This window comes from Quercus lobata, chromosome 6 (assembly GCF_001633185.2).
Source record: "Quercus lobata isolate SW786 chromosome 6, ValleyOak3.0 Primary Assembly, whole genome shotgun sequence".
NCBI lineage: Eukaryota > Viridiplantae > Streptophyta > Magnoliopsida > Fagales > Fagaceae > Quercus > Quercus lobata.
The window spans coordinates 20,783,588-20,806,846 of NC_044909.1; the positions used below are offsets into that span (position 1 = coordinate 20,783,588).

Below are 23,259 nucleotides of genomic sequence, written 5' to 3' on the forward strand. Positions count from 1 at the left end.
CACCACAATTGTATAATCAATATATATGTGTCACGCGCATGTTCAAAAACTAGTTTTTATTGTAGGGCAGTTTTAAAATAAAAGTGAAAAGTAAATAATACTAAATTGTTGACACAATTTGCAACCCCGTAGTGCTGAGAATAAAAAGTAGTAATTAATTAAAGGGAACCATATTACATAAGAAAAGAAGTGAGAAGCCAAATGTTAGACAAGGGTTACAAAACTTATGCATGCACTACTGAAAGTTGCCACAACAGTCTCTTTACATCGATGAGCTGGTGGTTTGCATACTTGCCACGCAAATATATAGGTGAGGCCATGCTTGTTTGCGGTTGTCTCTCCTACACCAAAATCTGTTTATATGTAATGCTACTCCATTAGAGCACAAGCCACAAGGAAGAAGATTGAGCAGAAACCTTACAAAAAATTAAAGAGTTAAAGAGAGAGAGAGAGAGAGAGAGGAATAGCTGCTTTGATGGAGAGAGAAGCATTGGCAACAGAGGCTTGTTATGCACCAGTGACTTATGAGAGAGAGGTTTGGGATGACTTGGAAGTTTCTCTTCCAAAGCCATGTAAGTTGTCTGATTTTCGTTCTTATTACTATCATTTTTAGTCTTCCTTCACAACAAAATGAAACGGTGGCTTATGTATATCGTTAATCATTGTTTCATATAGCTAGTTAAATATTGTGTAGCTAAACACTACTACAAAATCATGTTTTGAAAATACGTTTTTCAGTTATAATTATGTAATAATTATGTAATGGGAAAATCGTGTCATGCACACATATAACTATCACCACTCTATGGATATTATATTTTATTCATCCCCATAAAAGGCTCAGTTTTTGTTTAAACTTTCAAGTATTGATTTGAGTGGTTCCCGATTATATTTTTTGTTGCACATTTTTCAATTTTGTAGAGAATTTTCTTTTTCGTTATTTTTCAGAGTAAATTTTGATTCTGGAGAGTCTAATTAATTAAACATTCGTGTTAGAAATACTAAATGCAATAGTATTGTATTTCTCAAATGAAAGAATAAACATGAGTGCTTTTATATAGGAGGCATATGAGTGCAGTACAAGTAAGAGTGTAGTACAAGAATGTGTGCTATACAAGTAATCTAGTTTGGCCTAAAGCCCACAACATTATACACGTTAATAGCCCCCTCAAACTCAAGGTGGATGTGAGACCAACTTGAGGTTGTCAACCAAAGTACGAAGGCGTCCTTTAGGATGTGACTTGGTGAAGATATCTGCAAGTTGATCTTTAGAGAAGACTGAGATCAGTTTGAGAGTACCATGGACAGGATGATAACGGATAAAATGACAATCAATCTTGATGTGTTTAATCCGTTCATGGAAGACATCATTGTGAGCAATATGAATGGCACTCTGGTTGTCACAATAAAGAGGAGTGACAAAGGATGTAGACACACCTAAGTCTTTAAGAAACCATTGTAGCCAAAAGAGCTCAGATGTGGTATCAGCAAGGGCACGATATTCTGCTTCAGTACTGAAGCGGGCCACATGAGTTTATTTCTTACTTCGCCAAGAAATTAGAGAAGAATCAAGAAGAAAGTAATAACCAGTGGTGGACCTACGACCAGTGGGATCTCCTGCCAATTAGCATCAGAAAATGCACGGAGAACAAGAGTATACTGAGCAGAGTAGAAAAGACCATGGAAGAGAGTGCCTTTTAGATATCGAAGAATACGCAGAACAGCAGCATAGTGAGTCGATCGTGGAGTAGACAGATACTAGCTCACCTAGTGAACAGCATAGGAAATGTCTGGACGAGTGACAGTAAGATAAACTAGGCTGCCAACCAAACGTCTGTAAAGAAAGGGATTAGACAATGGTTTCCCCCCTGAGGGAGTCAGATGCGCATTAAGCTCAACTAGAGTGTCAACAGTCTTGCTATCAGTGAGTCCAGCTCGAGACAAGAGTTCAAAGGCATACTTGGCTTGAGTAATATAAAGTCCATCTGTAGAATGAGTGATTTCAAGACCCAAGAAATAGCTGAGATGTCCAAGATCTTTCATCTCAAATTGCTAACTGAGAAAATCCTTAAGTTCTTGAATACCATTGAGGTCATCACCAGTTATGATCATATCATCCACATATAGGAGAAGTAAAATAGTGCATTTGTCAGTGCGACGAAGAAATAAGGTAGAATCATAATGACTGGCCATGTAACCCAAGCGAGAGATGGTAGAGCTGAATTTGACAAACCAAGCTCATTGAGCTTATTTAAGGCTATAAAGTGCTCGTCAAAGGTGATAAACCTTGTTGGAGTCAACAGAGAGACCAGGAGGAGGTTGCATATAAACTTCTTCACTTAAATCCCTATTTAGGAATGCATTTTTGATATCCATCTGAAAAAGGTTCCATTTACTGGCGGCAGCAACAGCTAAGAGGGCACGAACAGATGAGGTACGAGCAATTGGAGCAAAGGTCTCTTCATAATCAATCCCATACTCCTGTGTAAAATCTTTTGCAACGAGACAAGTTTTGTAGCGCTCAATGGACCCATAAAAGCGAGTCTTAATCTTGTAGATCTACTTACAACCAACCACAGATTTCCCAGGAAGGAGTGTCACCAAATCCCAAGTATGGTTTTTAGATAATGCATCAAGTTCCTCTTTCATTGCAGTCTGCCATAAAGGGTCAGTGGAAGCCTCACGATAGGTGTGAGGCTCGTGTAGTATAGCAAGGGCAGTATAACAATGATAGTCAAGTAAATGTGCAGGAATGGACCTTACCCGAGTTAAGTGACTAGGTGGAATGTCTTATGTAAGATTTTCAGATAGAGCAGGAGCAAAGGACCCAAGCTCAGGGTTAGGGTTAGGTAGCTCGTCTTCAACCTGTTTATCTTCCACCTATTCATTAAAGGGTGAATTAGGAAAGGGATCAATGATATCGGGAGGTTGGATAGAGAAGTCTACAGGAGAATCAGGAGCAGCTACAAGAGGATCAGGAGTAGCTACAGAAGGAATATGTGCCTCATCTGGAAAAAGATCTAAGACAGGAGGAAAATAGGGAGGCACGGAAGTGAGAGAGCTTGACAAAGAGGCGATGTTCCCAAAAGACAACATTGCAGGAGATACGAAGAAGATGAGAGACAGGATCATAACACCAATATCCCTTTTGAGTTTTGCCATAGCCAAGAAACAACAAAGCCTTGACTGAGGCTCAAGTTTGTTATGCTCATGTGGCTGAAGAAGAACGAAACAAGCAAATCCGAAGGAACGAAGGTGGTGATAGTCTGGAGGTGACCTAAAAAGGCGCTCATATGAAGTTTGATTTTGGATAACAGCACTTGGAATGCGATTAATAGCATGAAGAGCAGCTTCGCCCCAAAAAGGAGCAGGAACTTTGGCAGAGAGAAGGAGAGCACGAACAGTGTCAAGAATATGACGAATTTTTCGTTTGGCTCTACCATTTTGCTGAGAAGTACCTGGACAAATTAGTTGATGAACAGTGCCATAGGAATGCAAAACAACTTGGAAAGTATATTGAGAGTATTCAAAAGCATTATCAGATCGAAAAAATTTGATGCGTTTGGAAAACTGAGTTTCAACCATTTTTGCAAAATTAGAATATACTTGCAATAATTCATAACGATGTTTCATATTAAAAATCCAGCTATAGCGAGAGTAATCATCAACAAAGACAACAAAATATCAAGACCCACCAATACTAAAGACAGAGAAAGGCCCCCCAAACATTAGAATGAATAAGGCCAGAGATATCAATGGATATTGATTCACTAGTATTGAAAGGCAAAACTGGTTGTTTTCCTAACTAACATGAGACATAATCAAAATTTTCGCTAGACACTGAACCTAACAAACCTCTAGAAGCCAATTGTTGTACCCGAGAGGAAGATGCATGACCAAGTCGAGCATGCCAAAGTGCAGGGGAAGGAATTGAAGAAACTGTAGTAGCTGCAGCAACAGAAATATGAGCAACAAGTGGAAGACGAAGGTTGTCCACGGGAAACATACACCCAACTCTAGGACCGGTCCCAAACTCCTGTCCCGTCCTCGGATCCTGCACAATACACCCAGAATAATAAAATATAATGTGATAACCCAACTCAGCTAATTATCCCACAGAAAATAAATTGTAAGAAAGGCCAGGAATATTAAAGACTCCAGGAACCGAGAGATTAGAGGTCAAAACAAAACCTATATTATGACCAGACATTGTGGAACCATTTGCTGTACGAATATTAAGAGGGTGTCGTGCAAGTTTAAGTTCAGAAAATAAGGACGAGTGAGGAGTCATGTGATTGCAACAAGTGGAATCCATAAGCCAAGAGGAAGGAGACATACCTGATAAAGCTGAGAGAGAAAAGGAATAAGATGCATTACCAACCATACGAATGACATTGGCGATGATGTTTTTAAGGTCATCTGTGGACATTGTGAAAGTGCGACCTGAAGACTTAGACTGTGCAGAGACGGGAGTCATTGGTTGGACACTCTCAGTATTAGCAATAGTAGCAACAGAAATTGAAACAACTAATTTGTTGCAATGATAGCAAGTCTCAATATCGTAGCCAAAACATTTGCAAAAATTGCAAAAACGTTTGCTGGATTGTCGGCGACGATTATGGCAACCAGAAGAAGACCTGTCCTTATTCTCCATTTAGAAGCAAAATATGCAAAAATTGACTGCAAAAATAAAATCTACGCAAAAAACTGGGTAAGGAGCACCTGGATTGCAAAAAGTCAACCTTGCAGAAGTCAAAGTCAGCGCTTAAAAGAGTCAATTGCTTGAGGTCAAAGTCAAGCTGAGATGACGTCAGCAATGATGCGAGCTGCTGACATCAGCGTGACGTGGCAGAGAAGACGTCAGCGGATGACACAACTAGGGCTGACGTGGCATAATGATGTCAGCAATGATGTCAACAGGCGCGTGAGAGCGCGTGAGGGTGCCTGCAGTTGTACGGCAGTGCGTGAAGCACGTGGCAGAACTCACCAAAACTGTTCCAACGCGTGAGGGCGCGTGGGACGTCTGATGGTGACCGGTCCGGCTTGGTTGGGTAGATCGTTTGACGACCTACACGCTTATATGATTTATGTCTTAGTCAGAGGTCAAAAACGACAAATCCGACGATGACAGTGGTCTTGGCGGCGAAGATTGAGCTTCTGCTGCGAAGACTCAACCCTGAGGCCTCTGACAACGACTAGCAGTCAGGAGAGGCTCTAGAAAGGCTTACTGACCGGAGAAGTTGAGACAGCGGAAATTACCGACAAAGACAAGATTGCAAAACACAAAAAATTAGAGCAATAGTTCTGATACCATGTTAGAAATATTGAATGCAATAGTATTGTATTTCTCAAATGAAAGAATATACATGAATGTCTTTATATAGGTGGCATATGAGTGCAGTATAAGTAAGAGTGTAGTACAAAAATATCTGCTATACAAGTAATCTAGTTGGGCCTAAAGCCCACAACATTATACACGTTAACAATTCGGAGTCATTTCCAATAATTGATATTATATATGTTCAATTCATGTCCTTATAATTTGAATTACAATTCACAACTTGTTTACCTGTTCTAAGTAGAAATGAACTCTTAATTAATCAAATTAATAATCTTATTTTGAAGATGAAAATTAAGTTAATGTTGGTGCATGCACAGGTGCCTCCTATGATATATGATTTTACTAAATTGGGGTACTACCAATATTGTATATATTGAAGTACTTGAATAGTGTATCTTATTGCTCACAATCCTTATCTATGTTGCACATGAAAAAAAAAAAAAAAAAAACAACAGATCTACCCAAAGCATTGGTTGCTCCTGATATATACCATCCAACTGGCACGCCTGGGCATAGACATTATAACATGAGTGTTCTTCAGCAGCATGCAGCATTTTTCGACATAGACGACAATGGAATTGTTTATCCATGGGAGACTTATACTAGTAATAAATTTCATATGCCACAGCAGCCTGATTTTTGTCATTGCATAACCATTATTAAGCATCCTTGTAGTCCGCTATACCGTTCAAATCTGACAAACTTTTCACTTTTTTTTTGGCTTTCTTCTCTCTCCCTTTCTACAAGGACTACGTGCAATTGGCTTTAATGTGTTTGCATCTCTCATTGAGCATTTGCAGCAGTGTAGCTATATTGCTATAATATAGCTACACTGCTGCTAAAATGGTGCTCCAGCAGTGGAGCTATATCCTTTTTTTTTAGCTCCACATGAACAGTGCACATCTATCTATAGATGTGCACTGTTCATTAGAGCTAAAAAAAAAAAATTATTTTATTCCAGCTTTTTATTAAAAAAACGCCTCTCTCTCTCTCTCTCTCTCTCTCTCTCTCTCTCTCATTCACTCTCACTGTGCCCCTCTCTCTCTCATTCACTCTCAATCAACTCTCTCAACTCCGGTATCTCTCTCAACCTCACTCTCTCAACGTTGTGCTCCGGCCGCTGGGTCATGGTTGTGCTCCGGCCTCATGGATCGAAGTGGCTTCCCCCACCTCCACTCCGCCGCTAGGTCGTGGTTGTGCTCCGGTGTGCGTTGGTATCGGGGTTGAGATCGGTGTGTGGTTTCGACGTTTGGGTAGCTGGATTTGGGTTTGGTGGATTTTGGCGTTTGGGTTGCTGGATTTCAGGAGTCACGGTGGAGATAGTGGTGGTGGTGGGTTGTTTTGCTGGTGGTGGGTCATACCAGCGTGGGTTCAATTTGTGATGGCTGGGTCCGATTTGTGATTTGTGGCTGTGGGTTCAATTTAGGTTTTTTTTTTTTTTTTTTTTTTTTTTCTTGCTATGGACTGGTGGACGGTGGTGGTGGAGGTGGTGATGGTGGTTGTGGATTTGTGGGTTTGATTTAGGTTGGGTTTTTTTTTTTTTTTTTTTTTTTTTTTTTTTCTGCTGTGGACTGGTGGCCAGTGGTGGTGGTGGTTGTGGATTTGTGGGTTCGATTTGGGTTGGTGTTTTTTTTTTTTTTTCCTTCTTTCCTGCTATGGACTGGTGGCCGGTGGTGGTGGTGGAGGATGTTTGTGCTGTGTGGGGGTGGTGGAGGATGTTTGTGCTGTGTGGTGGTGGTGATATATTATTTTATTGTAGTAGAAATATTATTTTATTGTGTTGAAAGCTAAAATAGATCCACTACTGCAGCATGTGTGTAGGTAAAATAGATAAAGTAACTTTTGGTGGAGCTAAATTGCTAAAAAATTTAGCTCCACTGCTGTGGATGCTCTTATCAATGGAATGTTCAGTTATCCTACCCTACCGGTAAGTCACATGTTCTTGCTGTTGGAATTTACTTTACCAAAAAGATGTTAGCGTTAATTTGTGCGTCCAAAAAGCCCTATGGTTGCCTTTCAAACAAAATTTAAATAAAAAAAAAAATTGAAATTGTCATTGCTTTTTACTAAAAATAAGAAAAGAAATTGGCATTGCTTGAGGTCATAAATTATAACCAAATTAAATTATCGCCAATAAATTATACATTGTTTGAAGTCAAATATTTTTTGCAAAATATTTTACCATTTTCTGGTGTTTGTTTGCATGTAAAATATGATCATACTTGTAAAATATTTTTCTTTAACCATAAAAAACATTTATAAAAAGTTTTATAAAAACTTGTTACAACATTTTACAAAAAACACATAGTGCCCATTTTCCCCACGTAATGGCTAGGTCACTGGTCCAATGGTCCAGTCACTAGAGCGGCAGCCATTGTCCAAGGTCTAGTCGCTAGAGGTGTCGTTCTAGTAGCTAGTGTTGCTGCTTTGACCATGGGTGTTGGCACTCGAACCGCCAGCGTTGACAAAGAGATTGTCAGATCTGCTTGGCCAGGTTGTCAAAGAAGATAGAAAAATCACTTGTGTTGTCGATCCGACAGCATGACAATGGTTAGCCTGACAATGGTTTGATCACCATGCCTCCCTCCAGCACAAGTTGCTTCTTTGATGGTTGAGATTTGGTGGGTTGTGCTTGAAAATTTTAATATGTCACACTTAATACCTGAAAATATTTTATTTATTGGAAATGTTTTACCTATAAAATATTTTAAATGAATTTGAAAATATTTTACATCGAAATAAACAGTGCCTAAACACATGCAACTATGTAAGGGCCAGATGGAACTTATCTTGCAATGTTATATTATGCAGGGGTGGATCCCTTCTCCTTTCTTTCCTATACACATCTACAACATTCACAAAGCCAAGTACGGGAGTGACTCAGGAACCTACGACACAGAAGGAAGGTAATGACATCATATTGGGGTTGATATATGCTATAGCAAGCTATCAAATGGAGTTCACATGGGGGGGGGGGGGGGGGGGGGGTGGTTGTGTGGTGGTTAAATGAGTTATCCGTTGGAGTTCATGGATGTGGATCCTAGGCAAGCATATAGCATATGGATCAAACTTGTATGCCTGTTTTAGATTTTCCTTTAAGAAGAAAACACATTAATTAAGGAACCTAAAGTGCAAGAACAAAGATAACACATTAATTAGGGAACCTAAAGTAACAAAACTTTACCAAAGTTTTGCTCATTGCATAACATTATATGAATATACAGCATAAGATAGTGTTATATATATACATTCATTGCATAAGATAATTTTTTTTTAGTGACACTTAGTGGCCTTTTAGCTCCAAATTTATTATAAAAAAAAAAAACTTATTTTACTATTCAGCTTATTTTTGGTACTATTCATGGGTCTAACTGTACTATTTCAGTTAATTACTTTTAACAAAAAGTTTTCAATTTCAACAAAATAAACAGATCTCAAATAAACCCTTAATATGCATCCATTGCATGATATAATTTTTAGATGCCCCTTGCATGATAAACATTGTAGAACCATAAACTATGACAAAAAATACATCTTAAAGATATTCTAATGGAAACCTCAAAGCTTTAATGTATTCCATGATTTTTATGCATCTTAATTCGGCACATTATATACAATCATTGCATAGGATTAAATTATAAGACATTATACATATGATGCTTAAACATCCTTATATAGTATATTTTGTCAAATTGATATCACTACGTCAAAGCTTTAATGTATTCCTGAGCATATTATATACATCCATTGTATAAGATTAGATAATTTTTTGAAAGACATCATATACATCCCATGCATAAGAAAATTCTGGAATGATTTTTTTTTTTTTTTAATTTGATAGTTACAACAAGAGAGGGGGGATTGAAACCCTAGACCTCATTGATATATCAAGAGGTACTAACCAGTTGAGCTACAAGCTCTTGCCAATTTTTAGTCAAGTTGATATTTCTAATGGAAACCTCAAAGCTTTAATGTATTCCATGATTTTGATTTTTTTTTTTTTTTCTTTGGCACAAAATTGCAGGTATGTGCCTATGAATCTTGAAAACATATTTAGCAAATATGCTCATACAGTGCCAGACAAGCTCACGCTTGGAGAGATATGGGACATGACAGAGGGGAATCGAGTTGCATTGGACCTCTTTGGATGGTTGTTATCTATAAAACTCTCTTATCTCCAACTCAAATGGTTGCTTCTATGTGATTCTTACCCTCTACAATGTTTTGGTGTATGGCTTACAGGATTGCAACAAAGATAGAGTGGGGAAATTTGTATGCACTGGCCAGGGATGAGGATGGTATGCTGTCTAAAGAAGCCGTGAGACGCTGTTTCGATGGCAGTCTGTTTGAGTACTGTGCCAAGATGCATACAGGCAGCTTGGAAAAGATGAGCTGAAGTCATATAACTGATGTACGTGGAAGCTGTTTGTAATTGCACCAAATGAAGTTATATTTTGCCTTTCGGGGTTGTAATAATCTGGGAGACGGTATTTTCTTTGATTAGTGCATTCTGCTGTTTGTATATGGGGTTGCAATAATCTGAGACATGGTTTTTTCCTTGAACATAGGTCCGAACATCGCAGGCTGAATTATAAGTTAGAACCATTGATAAGCGCATGCTGATGTTTTACTATCTTTATACATCTGCCTAGAAAGAGCACTATATTTTCTTTTTCTTTTCTTTTCTTTTTTTTTTTTTTTTTTAAGAAACAGAACATTTTAGTACAATCCAAGAAGAGAACCAGCTCAAGAACCAGCTGAAAAAACAGAGCAGAGAGCAAACTATAAAATGTCATGACTAACAATCTCAAAAATGAATGGACGAGTTACTTCTAGCGATATCAATTATATCATTTCGGATTCAATAGAGGGCATGACATGCTAGTTTATGGGTAGCCTGGTTTGCTTCTTGCCTTATGTGCGTAAAAGACCATCGCCCCCAACGAAGTTGTTTCTACGTTTGTTTCAATCAATGACCCGATTGGAGATAGGTCTGTACTAGATTTCTGAAGAGCATTTATAATTCCCAACAAGTCGCTCCACTATTACATTGTGAAAGCAAGTATCAGCTGCAAAGCGCACACCTCTTCTCACTGCCAAAGCTTCAAAGCTTCAAAGGTGTCCACATAACAGCTGTTGGGAATAGGGCTGGCCCAACCTAATTTGGGGCCTAAGATGGAAAATTATGCGAGGCATTTTATATATAAATATTAATTAAATAAAATTATTTAATATTAATCATGTAAGGACACGATTTGTAACGAACTGTAACAGTGTTGGGTTCGCACGTAAAAAGGCCCAAACAATATCATTTGTAGAGCGTGGGTTTGAAAGGCTAGACCTTGGTCACCAGGCAGTGGGTATTTCATGTTGTTCATACATGGTTAAGTCATTCCCGCCTCCAGGAGTAACCAAACTAGTGGTACTCTTTCTAATTGGCTCATCCCTTATAAGCTAGAATGAGGAAAGAGATCTTTCCAATGTGGGACAACAAGAATTCACGCCAAGGCAAGACAATCAAGCCAAAGCCAAAGCCAAAGCCAAAGGCAAAAAATTCTTGAGCACCTACAAATCAAATTGAGGTTAATTTGATGTATTAAATACATAATTTAATGAATAATACTAACTAAACCTAAGGTTAATTTCATATAAAGAATTGAATATCACAATTGAAAAATTAATTTAACAAAAAGATAAAAAATTAAAAAGGAAATTAATTTATCTTGAATAGATAACGATACATAATTAATTACATTTACAATCTAATTTATAATCTATGATATTAATTGATGTGTGACTTTGTAGTAGATTAGTTTACAAATATTAAAGTTTCAAACTATTAGGGGAAAATGTTAAAGGCATTACAAAATATTCACAATATAATGTGATAATAACAGTGAATCAATGATTGATGAACTTCAATAATGTAATTAATGAATATTTAATATACTTTTTTGTGATTGGTAACATATCAATTTGTAAATCTATAGTAAAATTTGTAATATCCATAACATTACTAATAATAAAAAGTGCACAACAATTTGAAAAAAATTCATATTTTTTATAAAATTTTGGGCCTTTTACAATGGGATGGGGGCCTTTTTTGTAAAGGGTAAATATTTTTTGTGGTAGGGGCCTTGGGCCGGCCCTGGTTGGGAATCCACATTATAGACGTTGGGAACTACTTCTGAGAGAGTAGCCATTACATCCCCATTCTAATCTCTAATTACTACTCCAATGTCACCCCATCAAGACTCCTTAAAGAGAGCTCCATCCACATTGATTCTGTACCAACCTTGGGGAGGTGCCTTGCATTTTCACTCTTTTTTTTCTTTTCCTTTTTTGGGGAAAATTGCCTCAAATTCTAATTGTGACTTGGAAAGCCCATTGGGTTTCCTAGTTGAAAAGAAAGAAAAACTAATTTGGGTTATCTTGGTGTGGAAAGAAAGACTATTCTTGATATGGAAGAAAAGACTGTTTCTTATTAAAGAAGTAATGAATTAATTGTTCAAAAGGGAATAGGAAAAGAGTCTTATAGATAGACAATGCTACAAAAAATTTGATGGCTTTGGCCCAAGGGTCCTCTCTATGGAGAGAGAGAAAATAGAGCGTAAAACCAAGAGAGAAAAAAATGGATTTTCACTTTGAATGTAACACAAGGAGAGAGACAACAAGCACATGAATCAAGGAGAATTTGTGAGGCTTTGTTTGATGTTGAATAGTGTAGAAAGACGAAGAGAAAACGCATCCAAGGAGAGTTGCAAAAGAGCAGCAAAAGGGTGCTACAAAGAGAGAAAGACAGCCAAGAGAGAGAGAGAGAACTGTGCACGAAAAAAAAAAAAAAAAAAGTCTTGCCACCTTTGAAAGAAATATTTAGTGTGTGTGAGAGCAAAGAAAACAATGAGATTCTCTTTAGTCGTTAGACATACACTAAAGGATTTATTATTGTACATGGTGAATCTCAAGTTAGACATAAACTTGAAAATTATTATAGCTAGCTTGTAACCTCATGCATATGCATGGATACACTTAAAAATATACAATAAGATGCATAATATAATTTGTGGGGGCTAATTAGTCAGGAGGTATTATTAAGGCTGTACGGATTGGGCCTACGGCCTAATCTGAGGACATTAACTAATCCGAGAATGGCCAAATGAAGTTATAATGGGAATGGTATAAAGAGAGAAATAAAAATAGTACAAGGTAAGTCCAACACACATCTAAGGAGAAAAGCCATCTCAGGAACAAGGATCCAAGGTCAGTAAGAGTGTCATATTATCCTAGACTTTCTTCAAAGTTACATCACAACTAGGAGTTAGACGTTGGACAAGGGGTAAGTAGAGGGAGGCAACAAATATCTTCAAAAACTGCTACCTCCATATTAAATGCCTCCCAACTAACTCTTTAGCCGCATTAATGTGAAGGTGATACCTGAACAGTGACCAAGCAGCCTTACAGCTACTATTTGATGGTTCTGGGAGGTGTTGAATGGGACAAAAAAGAGCTCCTAGAATCCAACCTACACGTGTATGGTAGAGATAACACCATGATTATAATATATAGCACGGAAAGGTGACCTAAAAGGGTGATCAAGAAAAAATCAGAAAATCTAGGCAATAACATCATGGGTTCTTGTTTCATCATCAAGTTATTATAAGATAAGTTTCTCAAGCTGTGCCGAGGTCAGAATTTCTTACTTTACTTGTGCTTAACAACCTTAATTCAGCAACTTTTATGGTCCATCTTTTAGAGTAGAATTAGTTATTTCATCTACGCTCTATAAATTCATTGTTTGGGCTTGTTGGGCTTAAACCCAATCCCATACTGGGTCTAATCCAAATTCAGTCCTTACATAATTCATATATATGTAATTTAAATACTATTGATAGTCATTTTTATATTTTGTTAACTCTTTAAAAAATTTTGTAAGGATATTATTAGATATAAAATGTAAATTGTCCATTTAAAAAAAAAAATTATTGTGAAGTACTTTTTTTTTGCAATTCATTTATTCTAGATTTTTTGGTTTTTGTACTTAATAACTCACTTGTATGAATATTTATGATGTGGTCTCATATTTGATTCTAAAATTAGGAAATAAAACTCTTTAAAAATAAATAATTTAGAACATATGGCACAAAATTGAAACTCTAATTTAGAATTCAAATTTGAGTTTCTCTCAACTTCACCTATTATTATTATTATTATATATATATGTAAGGACTCAATTTGTAACGACCCCAAAATGATGTTGGGTTCGCACGTTAAAAGACCCAAACAATATAATTTGTAGAGCGTGGGCTTGAAAGGCTAAGTTTTGGTCACCGAACGGTGGTTAGTCATGGTGTTCATACAGAATCAAACCATGTTCACTCGAGGAGTCTTTCTCCTCGATACGGTCTGGGAGGCTCTGGTTCTTGGCCTTTTTTCCCAGCCCCCTTTTCTGGACTCTTACTTCTCCTTTTATATTAGCCTTTACCCCTCTTCCAACGTCCACGTGTAGGTTCAACTTTCCAGGACTGATATTTGTCCCATCAGCCCATACCCAAAGTGGTTGGGGGTGGTTGTAAAAGCTGAAAAGTATTGCTCTGTCTGGCGCAGAGTATTTAATTGCAGTAATGGCAGTCTTTCCCTTGTCCTTTGTTGCCATATTATCCAAGGCTCCTTTATCTATCAACGCGGATGTGTTCGGATCTTTCCAAAACTGTTCCTATGCCGTTCTAGCCCTTTCTTTTAGGAGTGCCTTGGGGATGCCGAGGATAGAGTCGTCCTCGGCCATGTCTCAAGGCTACTTGGACTTTCACTATAGGTCCTCGGCTATTTCCCTCCTCAGCTCGGGTTTTGGACCCCAATGTAAAGTGGGTCAGGGTCACAAATCCTCTGGCCCCACAATAGCCCCTCAAAATCCTGCTGCCCGACCTCTTGGTCAGGGAGGAGGGTTTTGGTGATGTTAGGTCTACATCATGGCTTGCCCAACTTCACCCTTCATTAATATCGGTGTCTTTTAGTTTGCCTGGAAAACGCTCCCGGTCATGAGACATTCCTTTAATGTTACTCACGTCGTGCCTCTGCCGTTTTAGTGTACGAGGCGCGTTTTTAATAAATTCCTTTTACGAGGCGACCCCCATCCAATGGTTGTAGACGACGTTGGGAGTTGAGTGGGAATTATCTCGTTTATAGCTTTTCTTGGAAATCTGTACAAATTAAATGCCACTAGACTTGCCTTTCGTATAAGAAGCAAGGCAGGAGGTCACTTCCTTTACATACAGACCCTTCCAGCTGCGTTCAAAGCTTTCATTACCAGTGCAATTCAAGCCTTAGTGAGTGACATGTTTGAGGCAAAAGTGGGAGTGAAGGGATCACACCCTTTCCAGAAGCATTGGGTCTCTCCAAGACTCAAGATAGCGCGGTCAGGGCAAGGGAGACGGAGACTCAAGACAGCCCTCCCCTTTCGTCAAAAGTGGTCACCCTGACACGACTAGTCACCACAAGAGCAGAATTTTGAAGGATTTTTCGTTCCCTTGTACCTTTTTCATTTTTTTGCTTTCTCTTTCTGCCTTTGTAATTAGTTTCTGGTATAGGCTTACTTAAGCCCTTCATTGTATGCTGTACTATTTCTTGATATTAATAAAAGATGACTTTATCTTAGTCTAAACATTCTTTCTTTTCGGCAATAACTATATTGTGAATGGATGTGCTATATATATATATATATATATATATTTTTTTTTTTTTTCCTGAACAATACTTAGGACTGAACCCCTTGTTAACAAAAGGTTATTATTTTGAACTTATTGAGACTAACAGGCACAATAATGCCGGCCTGAAAAAGGTTATACATATAAGACTAACCGAGATAACAGTTGAGCGTTCTGTATTGCATATGAGGCGATCATCCGAGGACGGGTAACTCAAAATGAACTATTCGAGATGGTCGCTATGTACTAGGATGCTTTACCACATTCCTAACAACATTCACGGCCCTGACCATTTTTGGCATCCGGTCCGAGGACCGAGATATGACTGTACCAGGCCTAAATATTCGTTTACGTTAGTTTCCTTAGAGCCGGGGATCCGAGAACAGGTCAGGATTTCCATTCCGTCTGAGATTTAATCCATTTTTTAATGATTAATTTCCCCATAGGTTTGAGTTCGAGGACCATACAATACCTTGGTTCTGTCCAAAACCTAGATATTTTCTTTAAGTAGTTGGTTTTCCCATAGGTTTGAGTCTGAGGACCATACAATACCTTGGTTCTGTCCAAAACTTAGATATTTTCTTTAAGTAGTTGGTTTCCCCATAGGTTTGAGTCCAAGGACCATACAATACCTTGGTTCTATCCAAAACTTAGATATTTTCTTTAAGTAGTTGGTTTCCCCATAGGTTTGAGTCCGAGGACCATACAATACGTTAGTTCTGTCCAAAACTTAGATATTTTCTTTAGGTTTGGGGGGACCAGCCCCTCGGCCAAGGTGTGGGACGTTGATCTGACGTTGGAGGCCCCAAGAACTGCCTATGCCACTGGTGCTTCGAAGCGCAGCCCCTAGTGGAACTTTAGGTTAGGGCACAACAACGGGCCGTTGGAAGTGGTGGAGGGATTTTCTCAACCCACCGCCTGTGCCAACGCACAAGCCTTCCCACAGACAGCGCCAATTGTAAGGACTCAATTTGTAACGACCCCAAAATGATGTTGGGTTCGCACGTTAAAAGGCCCAAACAATATAATTTGTAGAGCGTGGGTTTAAAAGGCTAGACTTTGGTCACCGAACGGTGGTTAGTCATAGTGTTCATACAGAATCAAACCATGTTCGCTTGAAGAGTCTTTCTCCTCGATACGGTCTGGGAGGCTCTGGTTCTTGGCCTTTTTTCCCAGCCCCATTTTCTGGACTCTTACTTCTCATTTTATATTAGCCTTTACCCCTCTTCCAATGTCCACGTGTAGGTTCAACTTTCCAGAGCTGATACTTGTCCCATTAGCCCATACCCAAAGTGGTTGGGGCTGGTTGTAAAAACTAAAAAGCATTGCTCTATCTGGCGCAGAGTATTTAATTGCAGTAATGGCAGTCTTTCCCTTGTCCTTTGTCGCCATATTATCCAGGGCTCCTTTATCTATCAACGCGGATGTGTTCGGATCTTTCCAAAACTGTTCCTATGCCGTTCTAGCCCTTTCTTTTAGGAGTGCCTTGGGGATGCCGAGGATAGAGTCGTCCTCGGCCATGTCTCAAGGCTACTTGGACTTTCACTATAGGTCCTCGGCTATTTCCCTCCTCGGCTCGGGTTTTGGATCCCAATGTAAAGTGGGTCAAGGTCACAAATCCTCTGGCCCCACAATATATATATATATATATATATATATATATATTAACTTGATAATAGTGAAATTATTGAGAGTTTGTACCAAGATTTTCCCCTTTAAAGAGATTGGGATTTAAGTAAATATTTATATTCTTGTGTGTGATTGCTATTTGGAATTGGTAATTTTGGTGATAATATTATTTGAGAACAAACATTTTTAATATCTTGTTGGGGATTTGTTTCTTACGGATTGGAAATCTACCAAACAGTTCAACGCCCATGTATCTATATTTGGAGGAATAGCTTCACCTTCATTGGCCCATTCTTTGTTTCGCCAATACCATATAGCCCATGCTGTAACGGCAAATAATTCTCTAATTTCAGCCAGGGCCCGATAATAACCTTCTCTGCAAAGCTCTAGTGCACAATCCATTAGACATACACTTAATATCACTAGACCCAAGTCAAACCTTATTATTTATATGGTTGACCTCCTATCATATTGCGGTGTTATGACTGTCACCCTCCTATGTTTAGTAACAACTTGAAAATGAGCGAGAAATATTTTTTTGGTGAGACAGTAATGTTTTCTAAAAAGTTTTACAACTGAGATTGAACTGGAAATATGTTCGGGTGAGATAGTGCTGTCTTTCTAGAAGTTTTAATTTTTTTTTTTTTTTTTTTGAAATAGACACACACAAGAGAGAGAAAAAAAGAATTCTGACACAAAGACATATCACAAACTTCATTAAAAAACCATGATCAGAAGTTTTAGTTTAGTCGAAAATCTTTTAGAAGTAAATCATATTTGTTTTAGGGGAAAATCTTTTAAAGTAAATTATATTTTTAATAGAATTTTCTGTTGAGTAAAGATAATTTTTTTTATTTAAAACATTTTTTTATCCTAAAAGATAGGAAACACATGAAAATCATGCAAGGATTCTAAGGGTTAAATCTTGACGAATGATAACAATTTTTTTAGTTTTCAGACAGGTTTTTCCAACAACGTAAATGAAGTATTAGGTTGTGAAAATTTTATTTCTGCTTGTAAATATAAATGTTAACAACTCGTCGTTTTTAATTATGGTAAAAAGTAAATTACACTTTGCCCACCTGTAATTTGTACGAAAAACACTTTACTCACCTATAGTTTAAAAAATGGCATTTTACCTATCTGTGGTCCTATTAGTTAACAGTCTATTGTCCACCTATGGTCTTGCCATTACCCTAACACCATTTAACTTAAAAACATAATAGAAAGAAAAAAAATCAAGGCCACCCCTTCCCCCTCTCTCTTCAATTTTGATCCACTCCATCAAGATCAACATGTGAAATTCATCAATTTTGATTACCATTATGATCAAAACCCCCGTGAAGGATTTTGAAGATTTCCCCTCTTGAGATAAATTCCAAATACGTTCTCTAACCTAGGGTTTTAATTTTTTAATTTTTTTTTTTGAAATTGCAAAAATTGATGGTAATCTTCAGATGATTTCACTTGTTTCTTTCTTATCAATTCATAGAGAGAATAAAAATTACGGTTGGTTGGTTTGGTTAAGCTCTTTGTGTTTTCTTGAGAGAATGGTTTGGTTAATCTTTGAAAGATTCATATTTGTGTATTTGAGTTTGGTCTCCTATTAAATACCAGAAATTGAAATGGTTTCCAGGTGGATTTTTTAGAGTCTTTGAATAATGTATGAAAAGCAAAACCACGATGATGACACCAAAGCCAATTTCTTTATTATTCAATAAAGCCTGATTTAATACCTTCTCTTAATCTTTGATATTTCTACCAAGATGGATTCCTTAATTTGCAATAAAATTCTGTCCTGACTAGGGACTACCGTATTTTGTTTTCTTCCAAAAGGTACTTTATTGATCTGGATCTTCTTTATTCAATTTTATGTTGCCGATTGCCATCTTCCTAAAGTATTAATGTCTTTGAAATATTTTCTCAAAAAAATAAATGTCTTGAAATATTAAAAGATAAAAGAAATCACTTGTGATCCTATGTATGCATTTAAAAATGTGTAGTTGGAAGGGTGCATTTTTTCCAGCAAGTATTATTCTTTAATGCTGGTTTGTTTCTCTAGGATTCTAATGGCAGGGGCATGGGTGGACGACAAAATGTTAACAGATAGGACGACAAGTGAGTAAAGTGTCACTTTTTTTAAACCGCAGATAGGTCAAGGGCAAAACACAAATGGACAAAGTATAATTTTTCCAATAATAAATAAATAAAGGAATTAGACACTTAACTCATTCAACCTAAGCACAGAGTAATGCCAAAGAAATCATTACCGCAGGGCAATAAGGGAGAGGACATCAGCATTTATACCGAAAAATCAATTTTTGTCTTAATAAAAAAGCCAAATATGGTATAATTGTAAATTTGTAACCTACTCAACATGCATACATTTGTCACATACACTTGGAATGGTGAAAAAGATACATTTTTCATCCAAAGGGGCTATTCATTGGAGATACCATTGTGTCTTTAGAGTTTCTGTAACAATGAGAAAGGTCCTACATTTTTTGAGTGCGTGCATCATAATTGGCAGTAACCAATTAGCATTACAACAAAAACTATTAGTGCAGTAACCTATAAGTCGATCACTGATCCAATTTGAGTACCTCTACATGATTGACCTAACAAAAAAGTGTAGTAACAGCAGCCAAGTAAATTGTACCAAATCAAACCCTCTTGAAGCTTTCATCTAAATGATAAGATTTCATCACTTGCTCTAAACACGCCTTTTAAGTTGAACTCACAAGTTAAGACTTCAGATATGCTTGTTACAGAATAGAGGAAAATGAAATTTGACGCTTTTGTTAAGAACAGAATCTTATTCACTGGATATTTGACACATGGCACATTCACTGTGAATTTGTTTCATGCAAAAAGAAGCCGTACCTCAGGCTTCCAAAGCAAAATAAAAATTGTAAACCATCTAAAAGGACCTATATAAAAGGAAAAGAGAGAGAAAGAACCAATGATTTTAAAAACGGAAGCTAGCAAAAGTCATAGGAACTCATAGGAACTCGAAAATGTTAAAAGTATAATACCATAATCCAAACATTAACCACATGCGGTTTATACAAATATCCAAATATCCAAAACCAATATAACAAAATCCAGCAAAATTCATATGCTCTACTTCTACCAAAACATAAAGACCATCAGTTCAAAAATGAGGATATCACCGATAGTGACTTAGAACCCTTAAACAATGGCATTGGCAGCACTTGCAATCCTTGGCCAAAGATCCGCACATTCCTTCCCAATAGGACCAGTAATAGCAGATCCTAAAAAACAAATAAACCAGTCAGACCAATCAAACCTAAATTAAACAAACGCAACTATCGCAACCCACAGAACCCAAAAACAGAAGCTCCAATTTTAACACTAAACAATAATTGGTAAATTAAATAAGTCTAGCCGTACCTTTCATCTCTCCCTTGGGATTCACGATTACCCCAGCATTATCTGCAAAGATAAAATTCAGTATCAAGTTAGACACCATGTATCCCAAGAACCAATTTAGATTATAAATATTTAATCTATTTCTCTTGCCTATACCATCAGAACCCAACAATCATCTAATAAATAAGAAATTTCATACAAGCAAGTTCTTCTAACAATAAACAATACCTCATAACAAATAAAGTCAGGAAAAGATAGATTAAAGTTCCACATAATGCTTGTGCCAGCACAAAAATCTATTTTCTTCAGACAAGCATACAAGGTCTTTTGGACATGACCAGACTAATTGATTCAACAGCTTAATACCAAAAAAATTGCAGCGCTATAAAATTAGTAACTTATTGCAATTACATGTAGGGCCCACATGGAGCAGATGCAAGCATTAAAAGCATCAACATCTGTAACGATGGACACAATCAGTTTCCCAGAATTGTAACTGCATCTCCCATCGTATGTTAAGGAAGCTACTTGACTATTTCTGGCAAGATTACAACTCTTTAGTCTCTATTACAAAAATTATGAAACAAAATAGGACAAATTTCTGCTTAGCTTGGTAATAATATCAGAATTCAATAACCATCAACATATTCAATGAACATCAAAGTACAAAATTAGTAAATTACATGCTTATAGAGCCAGATGTAGAGTTCAAATGGAGCAGATGTGAGCTCAAAAACAATAGCACATCTGTAACGATTGACACGGTCCATTTCCCAGACTTGTAACTGTATCATCCATAAAAAGTTGAGGAGGATACCTGACTTATGTCTGGTGATCACAAATAAAGCATACTCGCTACCAAACTGAGAGCAGTTGAAGCTTTCAAAATAGTACAGTGAACCATTTTTTTCACAACAATACTATGTTAATAAACAGTCCATTCAGATTATTTTAAAAGAATAGCATCATGTTACTTTTATCTTTGCCCTTACAAGAATTTAAAGAAACAAAAGGAAGCCAACCCCTAAACCTAATAGTGGGAATAAGAAAAATAAATAATATCCCAACCTTGACAGGGATGGTTAAAGCAAAAAAGGTTTACCATCCAGGAATGGGGTAAGGTTGGTAATACCAATATAACTGGGTATGGGAGATGTAGAGAAACCCTAAGAACATAAGTCTCTACACCACATCACCAGCTTATTAACCAAGCAAGATATATGGCAGCAGAGCAACTATGTATCTAGTAGCAGAAATCCTATTGCAGTAGGCACACCAAACTCTCTAAGCAGGGAAATGTGTACATATAAGGACACTAATTAATCAGCATCCTTCCTTTTCTTTTGGGAGCAAGCAACAAAAGTGAATGCTTTTATTTTAAATCCTTCTAAACTGTTTGTATTGAAGGTGTAAAATTAGCGTTATAATGATAGACTAGGAAGAAGAAAAATTTACTATGAAGCCTAATGTGAAAAACAATGACCTTCCAGGCACAAATTAAAATGGCTACAAAACCTCATGTCAAGGAACTAGAAGTGGAACAAAAATTGACACCACACCAATGTCTTTGTAATGTAATTATAAAAAGCTCTATATAATGCATTTGGACAAATATTAAAAAAACGCAATTCAACAAAACAAAAATGCAGAAAATACAATTAAGACTCAAGATTTTCCAGTTGACGCAGCCAAATATTCCCACAGCAATCAAATGATCACCAAATCGTTGCTAACAGTATATAGTAGAAATCACAAAAGCAATCAATCACAAGAACAAAATAAAAACATCAAAGCAACAATAACTACCTTCAAAGTACATGAAGACCCCATCCTTTCGGCGCCATGGCTTGCGCTGCCTCACAATGACTGCAGGCAACACCTTCTTCCTGAGATCAGGCTTCCCTTTCTTGACAGTGGCCATCACCATGTCACCAACACAAGCAGATGGTAACCTGTTCAAGCGACCCTTGATTCCCTTCACGGAAATGATGTACAGGTTCTTTGCCCCAGTGTTATCAGCACAGTTGACTGTTGCAGCCACTGGCAGACCCAGTGACATCCTGAATTTGTTACCAGCAGACCCTCCACGTCCTAAATCAACCCATACAAAAAAACACCCAGCATTTCATTATAATCCACAATTTCATTTCAATTCATAATGAGAAAACTTCCGACTTCAAACAGTTTTCCATTGCATTTGTTGCCAAAAATTAGAAAACCCTAAATTACAAGTGTAATTCCTATATTTGTTCCTAATTAGATTCCACATTTCTAAGCATCCACCATAGTATTCGAACAAAATCAACAATTTCAATAACTAATTTTTTTAATAGGTAACAATTTCAATAATTATCTGATACCTTTCTAAAAGAGTAGAGGAAATGAAATAAAATAATAATAATAGTAATAAACCTAAGTTTCCGATTTGTTTTCGTAGGATTTCTCCAGTAACAAACAGATCCGTAACCTCAAATATGGTAAATGTATATAAATATCAAACAATATAAACTTCACGTTACACTCTGTTTGGTAGCTAAGAAAACGAAGGTAAATAACAGAAAAAAAGGGTGTAAAACTCGAATCTCATATCATATTTCCTAAGCTAATTGATTGAGAATAAGCTCAAAACCGATCCAACTACTTGTATTTCATAGTCACATATCAATCGATTATATCTATTATGGCAGGAAAAGACAAAAAGCAAAAAAGATTTCTCTAGTTTTCGTTGAGCTTTCTCGGTAACCAAACAGAAAATCATACAGAAATATTAATTTTGACAGAGCAAGAAAACGAAGGTAAAGAGAGACGAATGAAGAACTCACCTCGCTTCGACATTTTTGCTGCGGAAGGAAAACTGAGAATGCGATTAGGGTTTTGGGGTATTTATAGAGGTCGCTGTCTAGGGTTTTTGCTTTGGTTGGGTGTGTGAAATTACCATACGCTCCATGATCTCTTTACGTAATTACAGATTGGTACTATGGGCTTGGATGTCTGGGGCCCAATGCCGAGTATGCCCAAAACGCTGATTTAGTAGTATTATTTACTGGGCTCAAATTTTAATTGGGCCTGGGCTATCTTAGCATCCTCCCATAAGAGGCAGCTGATAGATGTGAAAGATTGTTAGCGGTGGATAACAAATTGACGTCAATGATGAGTCAGAAAAAAACCACCATATAAAACTTTTAACTCAACTAC

At 37.2% G+C, this 23,259-nt stretch overlaps 2 protein-coding genes across 2 annotated transcripts; one reads left to right on the forward strand and one right to left on the reverse strand.

Moving 5' to 3' along the window:
* Window positions 1-270: 270 nt before the first annotated feature.
* On the forward strand, window positions 271-9,737 carry LOC115949961 (peroxygenase). Its single transcript, XM_031067219.1, has 8 exons — window positions 271-331; window positions 444-572; window positions 5,797-5,946; window positions 6,089-6,143; window positions 7,214-7,268; window positions 8,153-8,247; window positions 9,366-9,491; window positions 9,584-9,737. Exons 1-8 carry the CDS (start codon window positions 271-273, stop codon window positions 9,735-9,737), a joined length of 825 nt encoding a protein of 274 aa, XP_030923079.1.
* Window positions 9,738-19,653: 9,916 nt separating this feature from the next.
* LOC115994695 (60S ribosomal protein L23) lies at window positions 19,654-22,980 on the reverse strand. Its single transcript, XM_031118927.1, has 4 exons — window positions 22,887-22,980; window positions 21,871-22,155; window positions 20,086-20,127; window positions 19,654-19,946 (listed from the first exon to the last, which is right to left on the reverse strand). The coding sequence occupies exons 1-4, from the start codon at window positions 22,897-22,899 to the stop codon at window positions 19,864-19,866; spliced, it is 423 nt and encodes a 140-aa protein (XP_030974787.1). The 5' UTR covers window positions 22,900-22,980; the 3' UTR covers window positions 19,654-19,863.
* Between the last annotated feature and the right edge of the window lie 279 nt (window positions 22,981-23,259).

Bases quoted from the DNA above. Each gene is read 5' to 3' on its own strand.
- LOC115949961 (XM_031067219.1), top strand. From the start codon at position 271: ATGAGCTGGTGGTTTGCATACTTGCCACGCAAATATATAGGTGAGGCC. The intron at 332-443 runs GTTGTCTCTCCT...AGAGTTAAAGAG, and splicing joins TGAGGCCATGCTTGTTTGCG to AGAGAGAGAGAGAGAGAGGA. The intron at 9,492-9,583 runs GTTGTTATCTAT...TATGGCTTACAG, and splicing joins GCATTGGACCTCTTTGGATG to GATTGCAACAAAGATAGAGT.
- LOC115994695 (XM_031118927.1), bottom strand. The intron at 20,128-21,870 runs GTAGTTATTGTT...TTATCTTTGCAG, and splicing joins GGTCTTCATGTACTTTGAAG to ATAATGCTGGGGTAATCGTG. The intron at 19,947-20,085 runs GTACGGCTAGAC...TTTGTTTTTTAG, and splicing joins TCCCAAGGGAGAGATGAAAG to GATCTGCTATTACTGGTCCT.